The sequence below is a fragment of the Lepidochelys kempii genome, chromosome 28 (genome assembly GCF_965140285.1).
Source record: "Lepidochelys kempii isolate rLepKem1 chromosome 28, rLepKem1.hap1, whole genome shotgun sequence".
Lineage (NCBI taxonomy): Eukaryota > Metazoa > Chordata > Testudines > Cheloniidae > Lepidochelys > Lepidochelys kempii.
In genome coordinates this window covers 3,393,855-3,417,770 of record NC_136407.1, presented here as the reverse complement: position 1 = coordinate 3,417,770, position 23,916 = coordinate 3,393,855, and the positions used below count along the sequence as shown (strand labels likewise).

Genomic DNA, 23,916 nt, shown 5'->3' with positions numbered 1-23,916 from the left:
CGCAAGTGCTCTCAGGTAAGAGGAGACAGGTCAAGGCTGGCACAGCCTGGTGTTGATGTTACAACCTCCTTCTCCAGACGGGATCAGTCTGGGAATCCTGGAATGTCTTTCTTAGACAGGTTCCTGGTGCAAAAGGGCTTCCACCTTTACCTTAGTCTTCATGGTTGACAATTCCAGATCTCCCCACATTGCGGTCACTCCCCTGAAGTCTCCAGGCAAATCAGGTGTGAATTATGCATTAGGTACAGACAATGTGGCCTGATCTATTTCAAGTGAGGCAGACTTTGGAAAAGTTTGGAAATAGTCAGTTTGGAAAAGTCCCATTAAACACACAGTTTTGTTAAAATATTGGTTGCTGTGAGCCACATGCACTGTGGAGGACTGAATCCCAAAGATCTCAAAAATGAATGAAATCTAAGGACAGTTTTGGGGAGGTTTCCATAGCCTGGCTTGAGGGTTAAAAGGCTGAGCTGTGACAATGGGCTTCCTTAAAAAACAAAAAGGGGTCTCAGCTCCCATAAAAATAACGGGCAGCCAATTCCCTCCTCCCCAACACACAAAACCAAACTACCTCTTGCCTCATGCTTCCATTACCATTCATAAAAAGAATCGTGGCCATCTCCTGACAGACATTATACATCTTCGCTTTGCAGAGAAGAGGGGAACTCAGTGACCCATACAGTCTAATTGGGTAAAAGGTTACACAACTTGTCTCCTTAAGTAATTTTACTTTAGAGCTTGTCAAAACAAATTACATTTGAAATAGAAATAACTGAAGTCTGGGTCTGTGTTCTCCTGTACACTATTTCTCTCACACCACAGCCTTGGGGGAATATTGTACTTCAGAGTGCCTTAGCCCAAAGAGGGTGTTTTACATCAAATAAACTTTTTAAGGTTAGCCACCACTTCCTACATTACTAACAAAAAACAAACCAATGTAAGTCACAGTGTTCCAATATAATTCAGGTTATCACTAAATTAGGCTTTAACCAATAATTAACTTCATTTTCACTGGTAAAAAGAACATAGTCAAAGATTATGAAATCTTATCATACAGGTTAGTTTCATTTTAAGCCCCATTTCCACCACATGAGCACTGTGTAAATGTGGTCTACACCAGCATAGGAGCTTTCCACATCTGAGAGTTCATTTATCTCTGGTCCTTCTGATGTAAGTGTTGGTGGAAGGGGTCTCCTGCTATGGGGGAAGGTTTGCATCATGAGAAAAAGGACCTCAGCTCTATATCCACATCTTCCAATCTTTCAAAGTATCAGGAGGTGCATGCGAAGTGGTACAACTGAATCAGACACAAAAGCAAAACTAAGTGACAACAGCATAGAATCAGGACTCAACATTTGTCTATCCAGCAGTCTGAAATTAGAGTCTGACACACAGGATGACAGTAATGGATGAGGGAATCAAACAAAATGGAAGTCCTTGGTGCTCAATCAGGCTGGGGCAGGAATCTCCTCTGAAGGCATCAGCTAGTTCTCACTTTGTCTCAAAGAACCATGGATCCAAATAGTGAAGGACCTTCCACTCGAGCCATGGTAACATTTGGAACTCTAATCAGTGACAGTGAACTAGGGAACGGTGTTAAAAACAAACAAAAAGTTTTACCTGGACCATAGTTCAACACAGCTTCCTCTCTGGGGCGAAAATCAACTACTGCGTGTCTGCTGTATCAAATGGAGTTCTTACCAAATCCTTGACCTTGTCAGGGTACATTAACACTCCTGTGGAATAGAATCCTTTACAAAACCACCCAAATTCTGAGCAGTGTTAGTGAGGAATGACTTCCCCAAACACAGCCAATTTATTTCTTTAATCCAGTAGCACAGGTCTAAGTTAGGGACTAGAAACACTCCAGCATCAGAATCCCCGTATTCTGCAGCTATCCCACATACAACACTGATTTCATTTCAATGCACATTTGCAGCATCTACCAAGGGCAAGTTCATCAAAAATGCCATTTCTGGTTTCTCCACATCAACACAGACAAGGACAGCATTTCCTAAATCATAGGCCACACGAACCCAGTTACTTCAGTTAGTTGCACAATCTGGGGCGTGCTGTTCTTCACCATTTCAGAGTGGAGACCTAAACCCACTACTGTTTCCTTGGTAGCATACCCGATGGCTCAGAGCATCCTCTCCTGGTGAGTGAACTGCACTTGAGCTTCTTCCATGTCCTCATGCAGCGGTGCGGGAAAGACAAAAATAAAATAAGAAAGCACTATTTTAGCAAACAGTCATTTCTCCCAAAGTCCCAGATAAATCTGAGCTACATCCTGGACAACTAAATTAATATTAAATTATGTGATCAAATGGCCTTCAGGAGAGAGAGAAATCCCAGGACAAAGAGCGGTGTAAGTCACTTTCTTTTTCATACAAAATGAAATTCCAGAGCAGGTTACACCTGATGACTCAAAAATCAGGAGAACAGATTCTCCTGTCGCCTTCTCCTCTGATCCATTCACACCTGCTTCACTCAACAGCCCTTCATTATTATGGAGTCGTGTTATTTAGAAAAAAAAAAAGCATCATAATAGGGAAAAACTGCAGACCTTCTCATCTTCAAACAGTCTCAGCTCAGCAGGGAAAAGCCCAGAAATGGCTTTGTCAATAGACAGAAACTGGGATTTAAATGGGGAATGATCACACTGTGTTTGGGATCCATTGGAATTTCTGATCCAGGTCTGCAACACTTTCATCTCCAGCCCTAACGAGTCGGATTTAGGATCAATTTGCTATGAAGTGCAGAGACTCTTTGGGAGGTGGAGGGATAGAATATAGGTGGATAAGCTCCATTGTGGCTCAGACAGACCCCAGCGCTGCTGGAGTGAGCGGGCCTAGAGACGGTGATGAGGAAGGAGGGAATCCCGTTGACTCACCCCATTTCCTGCCAGTGTTGCAAAGACTGAAATGATACATTTGTCCCACTCCTGCTCCTCCTCTTTGTTATATTGAAATAGATTTTCAATAAGGGAAATGGTAAAAAGAAAAAAACTGCTGCCCAGCACAACCTGGACCAGCGTGAGAACAACTGGGAATGAAACAATCTGTCACCAGAGGGGGAACTTGGTGACTCTAACACTCGCTCTGCTACAGCGGGGCCAGTATAAAGGTGCTGCTCAGGGCCTGTCTAGACTATGAAATTGGCGTCGATTAGGACAGGTCAAAGGGGAAGGTGCGAGCTAACCCCAGCCTGGGCTTTGTCAGCACGGCACATACAGCGGGGTGTTGGCACTGGGATCGCCACCTCCAGCAGGCCGAGCCCATGGAAAATCCTAGCGGAGACAAAGCCCAGGTTGATTTTCGCTCAGTGTAGCTACTTGAGGTCACCCCTATTTCCCCCACCTGGGGCTGACGGACACTCCTGGCAGGAGGGACACACTCCCATGATGACTCTCAGGAGAAGGGAGTTGGTAGAAAGGACCACGGGATTCACCCCAGAGAAGGGCGACCCGCAAAACAAAAAGCAGGCAACTCACCTGGGGGAGCTGAAAGAACAGGGTGACGCAAATGGTGCAAACAGCCCTAAAAAGTCGCTATATGGGAATTAGCAAATGTCTTTAAAAAAATCTTTTCTCTGCCTACACAAAGTTTTATGGTGTGTCTCTAGCCTGTGAAATCGCTGATGTCTATTAAGGTGTGAGCTCCAGATGAAACTTTTCCCGCTTTCACAGGATTCACAGGCTGCTCTCGTGTATGGATCCTCTGATGATTGATGAGACTTGAGCTCTGAGTGAACCTTTTCCCGCACTCACAGCATTCATAGGGTCGCTCTCCTGTGTGGATTCTCTGATGAATAATAAGCCCTGTGCTCCAAGTGAATTGTTTCCCGCACTCGCGGCATTCATAGGGGCGCTCTCCTGTGTGGATCCTCTGATGGTTATTAAGGTCTGATTTGAAACTGAACCTTTTCCCGCACTCACAGCATTCATATGGTCTCACGCCTGTGTGGATCCTCTGATGTCTAGTAAGGGATGAGTTCTCAGTGAAGCTTTTCCCACACTCAGAGCACTCATAAGGTCTCTCTCCTGTGTGGATCCTCTGATGTTTAATAAGGCCTGAGTTATGAGGAAATGCTTTCCCGCACTCAGAACATATATAGGGTCGCTCTCCTGTATGCATTCTCTGATGATTAATAAGGCCTGAGCTCTGAGTGAACTTTTTCCCACACTCACTACATTCATAGGGTCGCTCTCCTGTGTGGATTCTCTGATGATTAATAAGGCTTGAGCTCTGAGTGAACTTTTTCCCACACTCACAGCATGTATAGGGTCGCTCTCCTGTGTGCATTCGCTGATGATGAAAGAGGCCTGAGCTCTGAGTGAACTTTTTCCCACACTCACAGCATTCATAGGGTCTCTCTCCTGTGTGGCCTATCTGATGTGTGATAAGGTTTGATTTCTCACTGAACTGTTTCCCGCACTCACAGCATTTGTAGGGGCGCTCTCCTGTGTGGACCCTCTGATGTTTATTAAGGTTTGATTTGAAAGCAAAGCTTTTCGCACACTCACAGCATTGATACGGTCTCTCTCCTGTGTGAACCCTCTGATGTCTAATAAAGGATGAGCTCCGAGTGAAGCTTTTCCCACACTCACAGCACTCATAGAGTCTCTCTCTTGTGTGTATTCTCTGATGTTTAAGAAGGGCTGAGCTCTGAGGGAACATTTGCCCGCACTCACGGCATTCATAGGACTGCTCTCCTGTGTGGATTCTCTGATGTTTATGAAAGGCTGTGCTCCAAGTGAACTGTTTCCCACACTCACGGCATTCATAGGGGCGCTCTCCTGTGTGAATTCTCTGATGTATATTAAGGTTTGATTTGAAAGTGAAACTTTTCCCACACTCACAGCATTTATACGGTCTCTCTCCTGTGTGGCTCCTCTGATGTCGAATAAGGGATGAGCTCCGAGTGTAACTTTTGCCGCACTCACAGCACTCATAGGGTCTCTCTTCTGTGTGACTTGTCTGATGTTTATTAAGGCTTAATTTCTCACTGAACTGTTTCCCGCACTCAGAGCATTCATAGGTGCGCTCTCCTGTGTGGATCTTCTCATGTTTAAATAGGGCTGAGCTCTGAGTGAATGTTTGCCCGCACTCACAGCATGTATAGGGGTGCTCTCCTATGTGCATTCGCTGATGACTAATAAGGAATGAGCTCAGAGTGAACTTTTGCCCGCACTCATAGAATTCATAAGGTCTCTCCCCAGTGTGGATCCTCTGATGTCTAGTAAGGGATGAGTGCCGAGTGAAGTTTTTCCCACACTCACAGCACTCATAGGGTCTCTCTCTTGTGTGGCTTGTCTGATGTGTAATAAGGTTTGATTTCTCGCTGAACTGTTTCCCACACTCACAGCATTGGTAGGGGTGCTCTCCCGTGTGGATCCTCTGATGTCTAACAAGGGTGGAGTTCAGAGTGAAGTGTTTCCCACACTCAGTGCATGTGTTTTTTCTCTCTTCTGTAGGTATTCCCTGCTGGTCTGTGATTTCCTGGGAGTCCTGGTGAGGCCCCCGACAATTAATGGATTTGCCCACTTTCTCCCTGAGCTGGTTTCCCTGCTGCCTCTCTGGCCTGTTGTGGCTCTCACAGGCTTTCCCCTTCACACAACACCTGGACACATTCCCTTTCGATCCTTGCGATAATCCCCCACGCGCTTCCACTTGCTCAGCATCTTCCTGCTGAGGAGTCAGCTCCTCGTTCTCATTCACCATCCAAGCACCTGCTAGGACACAGGGAGAAACATCAGAAATGGGTGGAAAAGGGGAAAACAAACCAAAATTAGAGCTGGAGAGACAGAAAAAATCTAGAACCTGAATTCTCCAAAACTCTTCTCCTTAGGGGAGAGAGGAGGGGAACAATTCTGCCTCCACATCCCATCAGAGAGGGACACCTGCTGCCAGGTGTCAGTCAGGATTGGTAGGAAGCCGTGAGCGATAGCTGCCCATAGGGTACAAGGCCTCCTGGGGATACTCCTGAACTCAGAGAGCTCCCAAGGCCTTTTTAGTGAGTCCCAGGTATTTCTTTCAGCCACAGAGTGTATTTGAATTGGTTTAATGATCCCTCACCTGCGCAGGCGCCTCTCGGGATCTCTCCTTCCTCAGAGCCCTGGAGATCCAGGACCCACGGCTCCTCCCTTCGTTCAAGCTGAGAGATCACATCAGGTTTGGAAATGGGAAACCCTGCTCAGGGCATAGAAAACAAGGGAGTTCAGGGGAGTTCATGGGACATGTCAGAAATATAAAGGGAAGGGTAACCACCTTTCTGTATACCGTGCTATAAAATCCCTCCTGGCGAGAGGCAAAACCCTTTCATCTGTAAAGGGTTAAGAAGCTAAAGGTAACCTCGCTGGCACCTGACCAAAATGACCAATGAGGAGACAAGTTACTTTCAAAACTGGAGTGGGGAGGGAACAAAGGGTCTGTCTGTCTGTGTGATGCTTTTGCCGGGACCAGGTCAGGAATGCTCTTCAGAACTTCTGTTAAGTTAGTAAGTAATCTGGCTAGAAATGCGTTAGATTTCCTTTTGTTTAATGGCTGGTAAAATAGCTGTGCTGAATGGAATGTATATTCCTGGTTTTGTGTCTTTTTGTAACTTAATGTTTTGCCTAGAGGGATTCTCTATGTTTTGAATCTGATTACCCTGTAAGGTATTTACCATCCTGATTTTACAGGGGTGATTCTTTTCCTTTTTCTTCCCCAGGAAAGGGGGTGTAGGGCTTGGGGAGATATTTTGGGGGGAAGACGTCTCCAAGTGGGCTCTTTCCCTGTTCTTTGTTTAACACGCTTAGTGGTGAGGGTTCAAGGACTAGGCAAAGTTTGTACCTTGAGGAAGTTTTTAACCTAAGCTGGTAAGAATAAGCTTAGGGGGTCTTTCATGCAGGTCCCCACATCTGTACCCTAGAGTTCAGAGTGGGGAAGGAACCTTGACAGGACATTTCTCACAAAAAAGAGCCTATCAGTTTTAACTCAGCCCATTTTAAAGCAGTAAAATGCTTGAGGCACCTCTCCAGGTGCTCCAAGGTGGACACATATGAGGGATTTAGCTATCCCCATCTCTGCTGGGAACACACAAACAGACAGACACTCCTCAGCAAAGGGGCTCCTAAAACACAGAGACAGTAACTCCGTGTTCCAGGAAGTAAAGACTCCAGCCAGAGGGGAAGTCACCTTGGACCTGCTTCTTAATCACAGAGAGAAATACTGAGATTATGGGAGAGTGTGACATTCTACACCTTGGTGGAGCGTACTGTAACCCCCATATTCCTCATTTTCATATAATCATGATCTTACGTATAAAGCATGCCTTGTAAGGTATCAGGGGAAAGGTTATGATCTGTTGAAAGTCATTTCTCTGTCCGTCCATGTGAATCATTCATGCATATGAAGTTATGAGAATTGTGTAGTATGGTTGTCACTGAGACATGCTGTAAATTGGGGAATCAGCCAGTTCTTAGCTCCCCAGAGGCAACAGCAAGGAAAGTAACCAACGCCCGGGTTGGGTATCAAACAACCCATCAACAGCCATTGTCCAGTAAGGAAGCTACAATGCAGTGACTCACTTGCATGGGGCCACACCAGGGGAATTGCTCAACCTTGCTTGGAGAGACTCAGTAATGCTCACCTGACTCTGAAGAGGGGGCAAAGCCACGAGGTAGGAAAGGGCAGTGGAAAGGCTAACAGAGGGAGTTCACCTAGGGAGAGCCCGCTGAAGATTTCATCTTACAGGCTTCTCTGAGTAGTAACTGCAACAGCTGAGGAAGCTCGTAGAAGGAAGGTAATATGGATGATGAGCGATCAGCTGTTGTGACCTGCATAGGATGTGCCATGTTTGTCTTTCTTCCACAGGACAGAAGCGGCTTTGTCTGTACAAAATGCAAGCTGGTCTCCATATTGGAAGAGAAGGTTCAAGAACTGGAGAAACAAGTATCAACCCTGAGTTGCATACGAGAAAATGAAGATTTCCTGGACAGACATCAGGATATGCTTCTGCGGGCACAACTTTCTGAAGATTCAGAGCAGGCTGCGCAGTGGGGACAGAAGGACGGTGAGGAAAATTGGCAGCATGTGACCTCCAGAAGAAGAAAGAGGAGCACCCTTGTACCAGCAACGCAGATACAGGTAAGCAACCATTTTCATGTTCTCTCTGCAGGTACTAATGCGGAAAGTGGACTAGATGATACATCTGAGGGAAGGGAACAGAAGTAGACTCCTCCAATTGGAAGGCATGAGCTGCACTGTCCTAAGGATGGGAGTTCCACAACCACCGCTCCCAAGAGAAGGAGGCGGGTGGTGGTGGTTGGGGACTCCCTCCTAAGTGGGGACTGAGTCATCTATCTGCAGTCTCAACCGGGAAAACCGAGAAGCGTGCTGCTTGCCAGAAGCTAGGATTCACGATGTGATGGAGAGACTGCCGAGACTCATCAAGCCCTCAGATCACTACCCCTTCCTGCCTCTCCACGTGGGCACCAATGATACTGCCAAGAATGACCTTGGGCGGATCACTGTGGACTACGTGGCGCTGGGAAGAAGGATAAAGGAGTTTGAGGCGCAAGTGGTCTTCTCGTCCATCCTCCCTGTGGAAGGAAAAGGCCCAGGTACACAGGTGCTGACTTTTGGTTTTGCCGGCGGGTGCCCCATCCTGGCTCTGCCCCCTTCTCCAAAGTCCTGCCCGCACTCCACCTTTTCCTGCCCCATTCTCCTAGACCCCCCTGAATGCCTCCTTCTTGCTGACCCCCTCTGCTAAATGCCTCCCACCTGCCGCTCACTCCTTTCTGCCCCTTCCTGCCTTAAGGGCGAGGTGTGTGTGCTGGAGGGGTGCTCTGCCAATTTTGAGGGGAAGCTATTTTCAACATATTTATACACTTTCATTCTAGTTATTGAAAGTGTGTCTATCATTGGTATCTCCCCTTCCTGATGTTTCCCAGTTCTTGCTCTCTACCCGTGTCCCTTTTCCCATCTCTCTCTGCTCCCCACCTCCTGGTGGCTCTGTTTAGCGCCCGCTCCCACCCACGCACTCCAAGCAGCTCTGTCTCCCCCCAGCCCCACCCCCTGCGGCCAGCCCAGAAACTGCCCACCCTGAGCCAGAGAGAGACATTTCATTCAACAGCCCAGCATAGAAACAGCCCGTTCCTTCATCCTGCTGTGTGGCGAGGCTGTGTTGCTCCAGCTCCTCCCAGTCCACAGGGCTGCAGCCCACCCCCAACTCCCGCACACACTCTGCAACTTTTGTGGGCGGGGAGCCCCTGGTGGGACCATGGCCAAGGAGGGGGGAGGGCTGGGGGGGGGGTTGCTTCCTCCACCCGGCTGCTGCAGCCCGGCACCCTGAAGCAGGAGGAGCTCAGGTGTCCCAAGGTGAAGCGAGGCAGCAGCTCCTGACATGTAGCGGATACAGGGAGGTGGATGGAAGGGAAGGAATTTCCTGGGAACTGCGGGGAATGGATCCAGGGGAAGGGAATCAATCCCTCCTGATGCGGGGAGGAAGGGATGCTGATGGGTGTGGGAGGGGATAAACTTCCTCTCTGGGAGGAAAAGCCGCTCAGGCAGGCTTGATCTGGGCATGGGGGTGGGGGACACAGCTTTGGGCTGGGCAAGCGTTACTTTCCCAGGCATGAGAGCCGGCCATGGAGAAGAGCCCACGGGGAGGATGGGGCTAGAAGTACTGGGGCTGTGTTGCCCCCTCCTGATCCCCCACACACGGGGAAGGGATGCGGAGCCCCGGGACCTGGGTCAGAACCATAGGGGTTGGGAGCCCCCAGAGCCCACCTGGGAGGGGTCCGGGCACAGGCAGGGTCCGGGCTGGGGGAGGCTGCTCATTTGCACCAGGGGCTGCAGTGAAGCCCCTCTCACCTTTGGCCATGGCTGGGCGCACCCGACTCGCTGGACGGAGCACGGGGGTGGGGGAGGCAGGGTGTGAGCTGCTGGCCCCAGCCCAAGTTCACTCATCAGACACAAGGGCAAACTTTTCTTAAAGGAGCCATGTCCTTTGGTTTGTCCCTCTGCCCAGCACTAAGGGGATCTGCAGTTGGTTTCTCCTGGCTGGAGGGGGAGCACAGGTCCTGGGGGAGACACCAGGGTGGGCTGAGAATGGCTGGCTCAGTCCTTGAGAAACCCCCTGGCCCATACTCTCCCCAGCAAACTCCTGGGGCCAGCCGAGAGGCTGCCCATCCATCTCCCCCCAATCCCCTGCGGAGGGGCTGCCCACCCATCTGCCCCACCCCTCCAGAGCTAGCCCAGAAGCTGCCGTGCCCTGGCTGCTTGTCCCTCAGCCTAGCTCCCTCTGCCCTGAACATTAAAAGGACTCACACATGCTTGCAGTGGGAGCCCACTGGGAGCTTCAGCAGCTGCAGGGGAAACAGCTGATAGGTGGGACTTTGTGCCAAACAGCTGATTGGCCGCAGCCACACAAAGAGCTGATGAGGGCGGCTGTGCATGCTAAATAGCTGATTGGCAGTTGGCAACAGTGATCTCCCCGGTGGGTGCAGAGCACCCACAAATTTTTTTCTGTGGGTGCTCCAGCCCTGGAGCAGCTTAGAATGCATTTTGCTTTTGTTTCTGTTTCTTTTGACCAAATCTGATTTGTTATGTTTTGACTTATAATCACTTAAAAATCTATCTTTATAGTTTATAAACCTGTTTGTTTATTCCACCTGAAGCAGTGCGTTTGGTTTGAAGCATGTCAGAGACTCCCCTTGGCATAACTAGCCTGGTACATATGACTTTGTCAATTTAACAAAGAAATTGATATAAGCTCATATAAGCTTGCAGCGTCCAGCGGGCATAATTGGACACTGCAAGATGGAGGTCCCTTGGGTTGTGTCTGGGACTGGAGATATTCACTAGTGTCTTTCGGTTGCACAATCCAAGGAGCAGCTTAAATGCCAGAGGCCGTGCATGAACAGCCCGGGGGGGAAAGGGGGTTCTCACAGCAGAGCAGGGTAAGGCCGGCTCCCAGAGTCAAGGCATGGAGTGACCTATCAGATCACTGGTCCACATAACACCAGAGGGGAACGTCACGGACATTTGCAGGAAAGCCGGGACCAGTGACCACAGGCTGGAGGGATTCAGCACTGTAAGGAAAAGGAGGGACTGGGGGTGTCACTGAATGTCGTATCCCAGGGCTTGTCTACACCTGAGACCCTGCGACTGTCTTGCTATGGTGCGTCACTGTAGACACTCGCTACAGCAACGGGAAAGGTTCTCCCATCAGCGTGACGAAGCTCCTCCACTCCTGTCTGTTTCTGGCACGTCTTTCAATGGTTCCCCAGCTGTGCCCCAGGTTTCTCAGCTCAGCTTCTACAGCTCGTCACCATGTTGTTTTCAGGCGGTCGCGTTTTCGCTTGCCTTCAGGTGTCCATCTTAGTGCTATTCTGATGATGGAATCAGTTTCCATCTGAAGCACATGACCGATCCATCTCCAGTGTCTCCCGGAAATGATGGGGCTCAGATCCTCTTGGCTGCACTGTGTGAATCGGTCTTGGTTTGAGATTGCTGTGGGACAAAAGATAAGGAGGATTTTTCTGAGGCAGGTTGTATGGAATGAAGACAGTTTGGACGTGTCAGACTTTGTCATTCCCCAGCATTCTGCACTAGAAAGTAGTGTTGGAAGTACGCAGCTCTGATAAAATCTTGAGTTTGGTTTTGGTGTTATAATTTGATGATTTCCAGACTGTATTTAAGCTCCTGAAGGTGTTCCTGGCTTTATTGATTCTGTTCCGGATGTCTTGGTTTGCTCCACCGTCCTGCCTGATGGTGCTGCACAGTTATGTGAATATTTCTATATTGGTGAGAACATGACGCTCTATCTCGACTAGTGATGGTGAGGCAATATTAAAGGTCATGGTATCTGTCTTATTGCAGTTGATTTTCAATCCATTTTGTTGGCTGAATGTGTTGAATCGAGTTGTTTTTTCTTGTATATGGTGTTGGGTATGTGATAGGAGAGCGAGAGAATCTGTGAAGTCCAAGTCTTCAAGGCATGAGAAGGGTGTCCAGTTAATGCCTCTTGGAACGTCTTCTGTTGTACGTCGCATTACCAGGGCAATGCTGAAGAGGATTGCAGACATGACACACCCCTGATGTACTCCTGTTCTGACTTCAAAACTGAGCTCACTGTGATCAACACTGCATGTGAAGTTGGAATAGATGCTTTTGATAATGTTGATTATACAATATGTTCCATAGGCCGGTCCTGTGAATGCTATCAACAGCCTTCTCAAAGTCTAAGACGTTTACGTAGAGTTGCCATTGCCATTCTAAGCATTGTTCTATTATGTTTCGTTGAGTGAAGATCTGGTCTGTGCATGCACGGCCTTTCCAAAAACCGGCTTGCTCTTTTTTGAGAACGCTATCAACTGCCTCTGATATAAGCTGGACTATGATCTTACCCAATACCTTACTTGGCACAGATAAACGTGTGATACCATGCCATTTTTTAAGGATTTGATGGCTTGAATGATCTCTTGCTTTGTTGGGGTGTCTTGTGTTGATATCAAGATCTTCTTCTGCCTCCTGGATGTTTGCTTCCTCTATAGGTGGATCCCTGTCCAGCAATTCTTTGAAATGCTCTGTCCAGTGCATTTCTTGTTCTTTTTCTGTTGTCAGTAGGTGGCCTTCTGTGTCCCTGATGAGAGTGTTTGTTGGTGTCTGCCATTTACCACTGATAAGATTTTGTAGATGGTTCCTTGTTCACCATGAGCAGTTGCCTCCCTGGCTTGTGTTGCTAGATTATCAATATAATGTCGATTGTCTGCTCTCACAAGGCATTTGATCTCCCGGTGTGCCTTGCTATACTGCTCATAGTATTTGTCCTTTAGCTTCTGGGATTTTATGTTAAACTTTTTTCTTCAGGGCTCGTCTGGTTTCTATGGTGTTCCATGTGCTGGGTATAATCCACTCCTTTCTTCTCTTCTGCCTCTGGCTTAGACAGGCTTCACTGCTCTGTTCATAGATGGTTTTTACTTTGTCCCATTTCTTGTTGATCTCCTCATCTGCCTTCTCCTCCTCTTCATCAATGTCTGCAAGTGTCTGAAACCTGTTCTTTCACTGCAGAATGAAGGCTTTCTGTATTTCAGGGGACTTTAGCTTGTCAATATCATAACGTCTATGTCCCTTGTTTGGTGGCCCCACACGTCTCAGTTTTAGCTTGATGGAGGCTATCACAAGGTGGTGGCCGCTGCCAACATCTGCTCCCCTTCTCACTTTCACATCTGTCAGTGAGTGTCGCCATTTGCCATCGATCATCATATGGTCAATCTGGTTCTTATCTCTGCCATTTGGAGAACACCACGTCAGCTTGTGAATTTCACGATGTTGAAATAGGGGTCCCTCAATGACTAGATCCTTCACATTGCAGAAATCAACAAGCCTCTCTCTGTTTTCATTCATCGTGCCACACCCATGTCTTCCCATTCCTCTGGCACTGTTCTCCTTACCGACCTTGGCATTCAGGTCTCCCATGACGATAGGTCGTGCCGTGGTACTCCCTCTAACTCCTCCTGTAGCGTAAGGTAGAATTTGTCCTTTGCTTCTTCATCACAGTCATTTGTCGGAGCGTAGCACTGAATCAAGGTGATGTTATTGTGTTTCCCTTTCAGTCTGGCTCTCATAATTCTGCTGCAGATGGATTTCCACTCAAGCAGGGACCGCTCCACTCCCTTCTTCAAAGGATGGCAACACTTTCATGGTGTTGTCCATCATCCCGTCCAGAATACAGCAAAGTTTCTACTGAGGCTGTTGTTAATCTTCCTGATCCTGTTCATCTGCTCTCGCTGACACCCAGGATGTGTGAGCTGTAGCGTCTCATCTCTGCTGGGACCTAAGCTAGCTTCCCTTTTCTCGTACATTGTTCGTACATTCCAAAAACCAAGTTTCCCCAGGGTCAACGTCTTTGGGCTTTGGCCCAGGGGGGCGTGGCTCGGGCTTCGGCCCTGGACCCCAGCATGTCTAAATACCAGACCAGGCGACCCCATTAAAACCGGGTCGCGACCCACTTTGGGGTCCCGCCCCACAGTTTGAGAACTGCTGCAGTGAAGGTCAATTTCTCAGCTGCTGTTTCCATAACATATTTTGTTTTTTACGAGCCAGGATGCCTGTTTTGTCTGGCCGGTTGACTCTGCATTGTGGGCTATGGAAGCCCCGCCCACCAAGCCCTACTGGGCATGCTCCAAATGTAGCAGGAGTATAAAGGGGAGAAGCTCAGCTCAGCCTGGGCTGACAACTGAAGAGGAAGGACACTCGCTGCAGGCTCCAGACCAGGAAGCCCCAGAGGCTCTGACAGCAGGAGCAAGGGCCACCGAGACCCAGGTGGAGACCCAGATTCCAGCAGATGTCTGGGAAAACCCAGGATCGCTGGGAGCCTCCACACTGACAAATCCAGGAACCTTGCAGACGCCCAAAACATGACTACCAGAGACGTAGTAGGAAGTAGCCGAGGGAGGATGCCAGTCGAAGGGTTGAGAACACTCAGCATGTTGCAGTCGGCTCCCTGCTGACTCAATAGCAGAGACACTTGCCACAGACTGGGACCTGGTGGAGCAGGAGGGCCTGGGTCCCCCTACCCTGGCCTCCACGCACCCCAAGGTGGCAACCCATTGTCCTTGACATTGATCCTGGCTACTAGGCCATAGCACCATGAGGATCAGGGCAACCCAAATGACTCTGGCCATTAGGCCTTATTGCCCTACGGATAAAGGCAATCCTATAGACCAGGGATCATAGAATCATAGAATATCAGGGTTGGAAGGGACCTCAGGAGGTCATCTAGTCCAACCCGCTGCTCAAAGCAAGACCAATCCCCAATTAAATCATCCCAGGCAGGGCTTTGTCAAGCCGGACCTTAAAAACTTCTAAGGAAGGAGATTCTACCATCTCCCTAGGTAACGCATTCCAGTGTTTTACCACCCTCATAGTGAAAAAGTTTTTCCTAATATCCAACCTAAACCTCCCCCACTGCAACTTGAGACCATTACTCCTTGTCCTGTCATCTTCTACCACTGAGAATAGTCTAGAACCATCCTTTTTGGAACCCCCTTTCAGGTAGTTGAAAGCAGCTATCAAATCCCCCCTCATTCTTCTCTTCTGCAGACTAAACAATCCCAGTTCCCTCAGCCTCTCCTCATAACTCATGTGTTCCAGACCCCTAATCGTTTTTGTTGCCCTTCGCTGGACTCTCTCCAATTTATCCACATCCTTCTTGTAGTGTGGGGCCCAAAACTGGACACAGTACTCCAGATGAGGCCTCACCAATGTCGAATAGAGGGGAACGATCACGTCCCTCGATCTGCTCGCTATGCCCCTACTTATACATCCCAAAATGCCATTGGCCTTCTTGGCAACAAGGGCACACTGCTGACTCATATCCAGCTTCTCGTCCACTGTCACCCCTAGGTCCTTTTCCGCAGAACTGCTGCCTAGCCATTCGGTCCCTAGTCTGTAGCGGTGCATGGGATTCTTCCGTCCTAAGTGCAGGACTCTGCACTTGTCCTTGTTGAACCTCTTCAGATTTCTTTTGGCCCAATCCTCCAATTTGTCTAGGTCCCTCTGTAACCTATCCCTACCTGCCACTGTATCTACCACTCCTCGTGGTTTAGTATCATCTGCAAATTTGCTGAAAGTGCAATCTATACCATCCTCCAGATCATTTATGAAGATACTGAACAAAACCAGCCCCAGGACCGACCCTTGGGGCACTCCACTTGATACCGGCTGCCATCTAGACATGGAGCCATTGATCACTACCTGTTGAGCCCGACAATCTAGCCAACTTTCTAGCCACCTTATAGTGCATCCATCCAGCCCATACTTCTTTAACTTGCTGACAAGAATACTGTGGGAGACCGTGTCAAAAACTTTGCAACCTTTGGCATGTAGCCCATCAGGGAAAGTCACTGGCAGGCTGGGCTGGTTTGTCTACCTGAGGCGTCCGCAGGTTCGGCCGATCGCAGCTCCCACTGGCTGCAGTTCGCCATCCCTGGCCAATGGGGGCTGCAGGAAGAAGCAGCCAGAACATCCCTCGGCCTGCGCCACTTCCCTGGTAAAGGGGTGATACCACTTTGCAAGTCTGAGCTGGTGAGTTTGGAGTAGGTTCAGTGTTTTAGTCCCAGCCAGGGGTCAGAAGCTTCTGTTCTTTATGCTGGACCTAAATTCAAGTTTGGCCTTAGCAAAGTGAAGTTGTTAGACTTTGTGCTGAACTGCCCCTGTGAAATGTTCCCAGACTGTACTGTAGCGGGGAGGGCAGAGTGTTAGTATGTGGGCCACTGGCTTGTCGGGGTGAAGCTGAAATAGGACAGAGAAGAGGTTGCATTGTGGGGGTGGCGTGAACCTTATCTCTTCATTTCCCCTTCTAAGAGCTGAGGGGACAGGAATCCTTACCCAGCGAGGTCACACTCTCATAGTTCTCCTGCATGACGTCTCTGCAGAGGGCTCTCTGAGCGGGGTCCAGCAGAGCCCACTCTTCCCTGGTGAAATACACCGCCACCTCCTCAAAGGTCACCAGCCCCTGAAAGAGAAAGAGTCCAACACTCAGTGCCTGCTGCCCCAGTCACAGCCCCACTATTCAATGGGGAAAGGAGCCAATCAAATGGATGCTCTGGGTGGCTTGCAGTCAACAGAGTCCAACCCGCACACCGCTCATAGGAGCAGCCATTACTAGGTCAGACCAAAGGTCCATTTAGCCCAGTATCTTCTAACAGTGGCCAATGCTAGGTCCTTCAGAGGGAATGAACAGAACCGGTAATCGTCAGTGATCTATCCCCTGTTGCCCATTCCCAGCTTCTGGCAAACAGGGGCTAGGGACACGATCCCTGCCCATCCAAGCTAATAGCCATTGATGGACCTAGCCTGCATGAACTTATCAAGTATTAGAGCATCCAGAAAACATCAGGGTGAGGGGACGAAGAGAGAGACCCTCCTCTCTCAGCAGATCCATCACACACCTACTAGCCAGAGACTGATACAGCTGATGCTAGCAGATTAGGGTTGGTAGAAACCTCAGGAGGTCATCTAGTCCAACTCCCTGATCAAAGCAGGACCAACCTCAACTAAATCATCCCAGCCAGGGTTTTGTCAAGCCAGGCCTTAAAAACCTCTAAGGATGGAGATTCCACCACGTCCCCAGGTAACTCATTCCAAGGCTTTACCACCCTCCTAGTGAAATAGTTTTTCCTAATATCCAACCTAGATCTCCCCCATTGCATCTTGAGACCATTGCTCCTTGTTCTGTCATCTGCATCACTGAGAACAGCTGAGCTCCATCCTCTTTGGAACCCCCCTTCAGGTAGTTGAAGGCTGCTATCAAATCCCCCCTCACTCTTCTCTTCTGCAGACTAAATAAGCCAAGTTCCCTCAGCCTCTCCTCATAAGTCATGTGCCCCAGCCCCCTAATTATTGTCGTTGTCCTCCGCTGGACTCTCTCCAATTTGTTCACCTCCTTTCTGTAGTGGGGCACCCAAAACTGGAAGCAGTACTCCAGGTGTGGACTCACGAGTGCTGAATAGAAGGGAATAATCACTTCCCTCGATCTGCTGGCAATACTTCTACTAATGCAGACCAATAGGCTGTTAGCCTTCTTGGCAACTAGGGCACACTGCTGACTCATATCCAGCTTCTCATCTGGACCCTATCCCTACCCTCCAGTGTATCTACCTCTACCCCCAGCTTAGTGTCATCCACAAACTTTCTGAGGGTGCAATCCATCCCATCATCCAGATCATTAATGAAGATGTTGAAAAAACTGGCTCCAGAACCGACCCGTGAGGCACTCCGCTTGATACTGGCTGCCATCTAGACATCAAACCGTTGATCACTACCCGTTGAGCCCAATGATCTAGCCAGGTTTCTGTCCACCTTATAGTCCATTCATCCAGCCCATACTTCTTTAGCTTGCTGGCAAGAATACTGTGCGAGATCGTATCAAAAGCTTTGCTAAAGTCCAGACATATCATGTCCAATGCTTTTCCCATATCCAGAGTCAGTTATCTCATCGTAGAAGGCAATCAGGTTGGTCAGGCATGACTTGCCCTTGGTGAATCCATGTTGACTGTTCCTGATCACCGTCCTCTCCTCCAAGTGCTTCAAAATGGATTCCTCAAGGACCTTCTCCATGATTTTTCCAGGGACTGAGGTGAGGCTCATCGGTCTGTATTTCCCCAGATTCTCCTTCTTCCCTTTTTTAAAGATGGGCACTACATTAGCCTTTTTCCAATCGTCTGGGACCTCCCCCGATCGCCATGAGTTTTCAAAGATAATGGCCAATGGGTCTGCAATCACATCCGCCAACTCCCTCAGCACCCTCGGATGCATTGCATCCAGCCCCATGGACTTGTGTATGTCCAGCTTTTCTAAATAGCCCTTAACCTGTTCTTTCACCACGGAGGGCTGCTCACCCCTCCCCATACTGTGCTGGCCAGTGCAGCAGTCTGGGAGCTGCCCTTGTCTGTGAAGACCGAGGCAAAAAGAGCACTGAGTACTTCATCTTTTTCCACATTATCTGTCACTAGGTTGACTCCCCCATTCAGTAAGGGTCCCACACTTTTCCCTTGTTGCTGACATACCTATGGAAACCCTTCTTGTTACCCTTCGCTTCCCCTGCTAGCTGCAACTCCAGTTGTGATTTGGCCTTCCTGATTACACCCCTGCACACTCGAGCACATATTTATACTCCTCCCTAGTCATCTGTCCAAGTTTCCATTTCTTGTAAGCTTCCTTTTTGTGTTTAAGCTCACCAAAGATTTCTCTGTTAAGCCAAGCTGGTTGCCTGCCATATTTGCTATTCTTTCTACACATTGGGATGGTTTGTTCCTGCATCCTCAATAAGGCCTCTTTAAAATACAGCCAGCTCTCCTGGACTCCTTTCCCCCTCATGTTATTCTCCCAGGGGATCCTGCCCATCAGTTCCCTCAGGGAGTCTAAGTCTGCTTTTCTGAAGTCCAAGGTCCGTATTCTGCTGCTTTCCTTTCTTCCTTTTGTCAGGATCCTGAAGTCGACCATCTGTAGATCACTGCTGCCCAGGTTGTCACTCACTTCTACTTCCCCTACTAATTTTTCCCTGTTTGTCAGCAGCAGGTCAAGAGGAGCATGGCTCCTAGCCGGTTCCTCCAGCACTTGCACCAGGAAGTTGTCCCCAGCATTCTCCAAAAACTTTCTAGATTGTCTGTGCCCTGCTGTATTGCTCTCCCAGCAGATGTCAGGGTGATTGAAGTCCCCCATGAGAACCAGGGCCTGTGATCTGGAAACTTCTGTTAGTTGTCCGAAGAAAGCCTCGTCTACCTCATCCTCCTGGTCTGGTGGTCTATAGCAGATGCCCACCACGACATCACCATGACATGGGTAGGAAGCCCAACACCCTCCTCATTGTGAGGAACTGGATATGAGGGAAGAGTCATCTCCCCTAAGCCTGACTGGTGGGTGCCCCCTTCATATCTCACAGCAGCTGCTGGTTAGTCAGGTCAGGCTCCAGCACTGGGAGTCTGGCCACTTTTCCTAGCCCCATCTAGGTGGGTTGTTTCCTCTTCCACAATTTAGGACATTTCCACCTCCGAACCTCATGAATCTGTTCCTAGACTCTAAGCCACTTATTAAACTAGTCCCGGAAGGTTTGCCACACCCTGGTCTCCTCCCTTTCTCCACCCTGGGCATTTCCTGCCCTGCTCCAAAATACAAACCAAACTTCCCATCTCCGGTGTATTTGCTGTCCCTCTCCCTCCAGCAGGAACCCACCAGCCACCCCCCGATAAGCCCTACCTGAGCTGGCATTTCTCTCCCCTGTCCCGTGGGAGGATGGGGTGAGCTGGAGCGAGACGTGGGCATCATTCTGCAGCCTGGCAGGGCGAGAAGGGCAGTTGTGGAGGTTTCAGAACAGGCTTTAGTTCATTTCACATCTCAATTCCCCCAGGCCCTTTTCCTGCAGAGAGACACCCTAGAGTCTGCCAGACGGAGAGAACAGGGGAAGCACTAGAGGGAATTTCTATCAGCATTTGAGAGGAAGTGGCAGAGACAGGGAAAGCATGAGTGGAGGATGAAGCTTCTCCTGGGGGAGGCTAGCTCCCTGCCTCACCTCTCCAGCCCCAGGCTCCCCCCACCTTCACCCCATCTCTCCTCTCCTCTTCCCCCTTCTCCCTGGGGAGAGGGATAGGATGTGGAGGGACAGAGTGGACAGGGAGTCTTGTGAGGGAGGGGGAATCAGGAGGGACCAGGCATGCCAGTGGGGTCTCAAGGGGGAGGGGATGTGAGGAGGAACCTGGTAGGTGCGGGGGGGGTATGGTAAGGGAGGGGGGCGAGGCAGGACTCTGCAGGCGGGGAGGCAGTTCTCGCAGGGAAGGGGGGGTCAGGAGGGACCCGGCGGCCAGGGGAGGGTCTGGCACTGGAGGGGGGCGAGGAGGGACCCAGCAGGTCGGGGGGGTTCTGACGGGGCAAGGCAGGGATGGGGTCTCGCCGGGAAGAGGGGGTGAGGAGGGACCTGGCAGGTGAGGAGGGACCTGGCGGGCAGGGGAGGGGGTCTCACAGGGAAGAGGAGGGGTGAGGTAGGACCGAGCGGGCGGGTCTGTTTGGGGAGGGGGAGCGAGGCAAGACCCGGGGAGGGAATCTCCCAAGGAAGGTGGGGTATGGAGGGACCCAGCAGGCAGAGGAGGGTCTAGTGGGGGAGGGGGGACGAGGCATGACCCGGTTGGCAGGGTGGGGGTCTCAAAGGGAAGCGGGGGTGAGGAGGGACCTGGCAGGCGGCGGGGGTCTGGTGGAGGAGGGGGGACAAGCCAGAACCCCGGAGAGGGTCTTGCACAGAACAGGGGGGTGAGGTGGGACACAGAGGGTGGGGGAGTGAGGCGGGACCAGGAGGGTGTCTCGGAAGAAAAGGGGGGTGAAGAGGGACCCAGCAGGCAGGGGAGAGTCTGGCAGGGGATGGGGGACGAGGTGGGACCCGGCAGGTGTAGGGTACTGACATGGCCAGAGGGGGTGAGGAGGGACCCGGCAGGTGGGGGGATCTGACAGGGGACTGGGGTCGAGCCGGGACCCGGGAGAGGGTCTTGCAGGGAAGGGGGTGTGAGGTGGGACTCGGCAGGTGGGGGCAAGGTCTGATGTGGGAGGGCAGGGACGTATCCCAGCGGGGGAGGGAGGGGAAGGAAGTGGCATCCCAATGGGGGATGGAGAGGAAGGGGTATACCGCAGGCGGGGGATGGGGAGGAAGGGGTCTCCCATGGGCGGGGGGGTATCCTAGCGGGGGGGACGGAGGGGTCTCCTGCAGGCGGGGGGAGGAAGGGGTATCCCAGCGGGGGGGGACAGTGGGGATCCGGCGGGCGGGGGGAGGAAGCAGTATCTTGGCAGGGGGAGAGGAAGGGGTATCCCAGTGGGGGATGGGAGGAAGGGGTATCCCAGCGGGGGGGGACAGTGGGGATCCGGCGGGCGGGGGGAGGAAGCAGTATCTTGGCAGGGGGAGAGGAAGGGGTATCCCAGTGGGGGATGGGAGGAAGGGGTCTCCCGCGGGCAGGAGGGTATCCCGGCGGGGGGGGGTGGAGGGGTACCCGGCGGGCGGGGGGAGGAAGGAGTCTCCCGCGGGCGGGGGGTATCCCGGCGGGGGGGGGAGGAAGGGGTATCACAGCGGGCGGGGGGGTTTCCCGGCGGGGGGGGGAGGAAGGGGTATCACAGCGGGCGGGGGGGCTATCCCGGCGGGGGGGGGGACGGAGGGGTATCCCGCGGGCAGGGAGGTATCCCGGCGGGGGGGGGGGACGGAGGGGTATCCGGCGGGCAGGGAGGTATCCCGGCGGGGGACGACGACGGAGGGGTATCCGGCGGGCGGGGGGAGGAAGGGGTCTCCCGCGGGCAGGGGGGTATCCCGGCGGGGGGGGGGGGAGAAAGGGGTATCCCGGCGGGGGGGGGACGGAGGGGTATCACAGCGGGCGGGGGGGGTATCCCGGCGGGGGGGGGGGACGGAGGGGTATCCCGTGGGCAGGGAGGTATCCCGGCGGGGGGGGACGACGGAGGGGTATCCGGCGGGCGGGGGGAGGAAGGGGTCTCCCGCGGGCAGGGGGGTATCCCGGCGGGGGGGGGGGAGAAAGGGGTATCCCGGGGGGGGGGGGGGACGGAGGGGTATCCGGCGGGACCCCCGGAGAGGGGGCGCAGCGGGCCCGGAGGGGTCTCACCAGGCCGCGGCGGGGCCCGGGGATGGGGCGGAGCAGGGCCGGGAAGAGGCGGACCCAGAGCCCGGCGTGGGGTTCAGGGGCTCTCTGCGCCCCCAGGGCAAGCGGGGCCAGACCCCCGAGTGCAACGGCGGAGCCTCCCCCGCGACCCACCTTTGTGCTCGGGGAATCTGCCCTGCCAGGTCAGCCCCTGCCTTTAATTCCCTTCTGCCCCTTCCCCCGGGCATGTCCTGGCTGCACAGAGACGGTTCAGCATCCCCCCCCCGCCCCAAACTCCGGCTTCCCCCCTCCTGACGCCTCCCCCCATCCCAGCGGGGCCGGGGCCGACCCCCGGGGGCTGCAGCGTCTGGGGCTCCCCGGGGCAGAGAGTCACTTTCCTGCCCGGCCCCAGCGCTTCCCCCGGGGCCTCTCGGGCACCTGGAGTCTCTGGCTCCGGAGCAGACGAGGGCAGAGCCCGGGGCTGGCTCCCCCCCGCCCCTTTATTCTCCCAAAGTCCTGCCTCCAGCTGCTCCTGCCCCTTCCTGTGTGTCCTGCAGATACCAACCCGGGCTGCCTCTGTCTCCCTGCCCGCCGGAGGGGACAGCAGGGGAAGGGGTGTAAACCAAAGCAGCCTGTATTCACACCCTGCACCCTATTGTAATAATCTGCCTGCCAACAGGCCTTGTGAGGTAGCCTTTGAAAAGTAACAACTAAGTAACAACCTTAAACTTAGTCCTTCTCCTTTCTTACTTACAACACTCCTGCTAATACCTCTATCCTGGGGTGTGGGGAAGTCCAGGCCCTGCACCCCCCACTTCCTGCGATTCCCCGGGACTCTCAGCCAGCCAGTAATACAGAAGGTTTATTAGACAGCAGGAACATGGTCTAAAACCAAGCTTGTTGATACAGAAAACAGGACCCCTCAGTCAGGTCCATCTGGGGGCTGGGGAGCCCAGACCCAGATTCTGGGCCTCCCCCTGTCTCCCCAGCCAACTCCAACCTGAAACCCCTCCAGCCCCTCCTCTGGATTTTGTCTCTTCTCCGAGCAAGGAGGCCACCTGATCTCTGTTCTCCCACACTTTCAGCTGGCACCTTGCAGGAGAGGGGCCCAGGCCATCAGTTGCCAGGAAACAGGGTGTTGGCCATTCTCTGTGCAGACAGCATCACACCTGCCCTCTAGGGCTCTGCAACAATCACACCCCCTTATCCCACCACCTAGGTACTTAAGAAATGCATAGGGGAAACTGAGGCACCCACACTGTATTCAGAGAAAACATTAACATTCCCGCTTCATCACAACATCCCAGAATGATGTTGGCTTTTTTCCCTTGTATGATGTTCCTTGTTCAAAATCAGGCCTGCCTGCCTAGGTAAAAGTTATTAAACAGGCTTGTCCTAAGCAAAGCATGTGCATCTGTCTAAGTAGCAAACTGACCCATCAAGTCAGCAGGGGGAGGAGATTGCAGGAGACTGAAGAATTTGGGTTTCTTGCCAGATCCTGGGCCTTGGTCAGGGTTATCTTACACTTCTCTGGCGCAGAATCCTTTACCAAACCACCCCAACACTCAGCAGTGCCAGTGAGGAATGGCATCCCCAAATGTGATCAGTTTATTTCTTTAATCTGATCATGGCACAGGTCTAAATGAGGGACTAGAGACAGGCAAAGCCACCACTTCTGTTTCCTCCACATCTGCCTAATTAGGGATAGTAGTTCCCATAGCATAGGATTCAATAGGAGAGATTCAGGAGTAACCTCCTGTAAGACCCCGGGTCACAACTGCTTTGGGAACCAAATACATGGG

General features: G+C 51.7%; 1 protein-coding gene across 1 annotated transcript; it reads right to left on the bottom strand.

Annotated features, from left to right (window-relative positions):
- Nucleotides 1-936: 936 nt before the first annotated feature.
- LOC144929083 (uncharacterized) lies at nt 937-22,367 on the bottom strand. The gene is made up of 5 exons (XM_078850902.1): nt 22,289-22,367; nt 19,749-19,825; nt 16,380-16,506; nt 6,078-6,191; nt 937-5,734 (listed from the first exon to the last, which is right to left on the bottom strand). The coding sequence occupies exons 2-5, from the start codon at nt 19,815-19,817 to the stop codon at nt 3,621-3,623; spliced, it is 2,424 nt and encodes an 807-aa protein (XP_078707028.1). The 5' UTR covers nt 19,818-19,825; nt 22,289-22,367; the 3' UTR covers nt 937-3,620.
- Between the last annotated feature and the right edge of the window lie 1,549 nt (nt 22,368-23,916).

Excerpts from the sequence above, each read along its gene's own strand:
- LOC144929083 (XM_078850902.1), bottom strand. The coding sequence starts at position 19,817 with ATGATGCCCACGTCTCGCTCCAGCTCACCCCATCCTCCCACGGGACAG. Across the intron at positions 6,192-16,379 it reads TGAGAGTGTGACCTCGCTGG|GGTTTCCCATTTCCAAACCT; the intron begins GTAAGGATTCCT and ends TGCCCTGAGCAG. Across the intron at positions 5,735-6,077 it reads CCCGAGAGGCGCCTGCGCAG|CAGGTGCTTGGATGGTGAAT; the intron begins GTGAGGGATCAT and ends CCTGTGTCCTAG.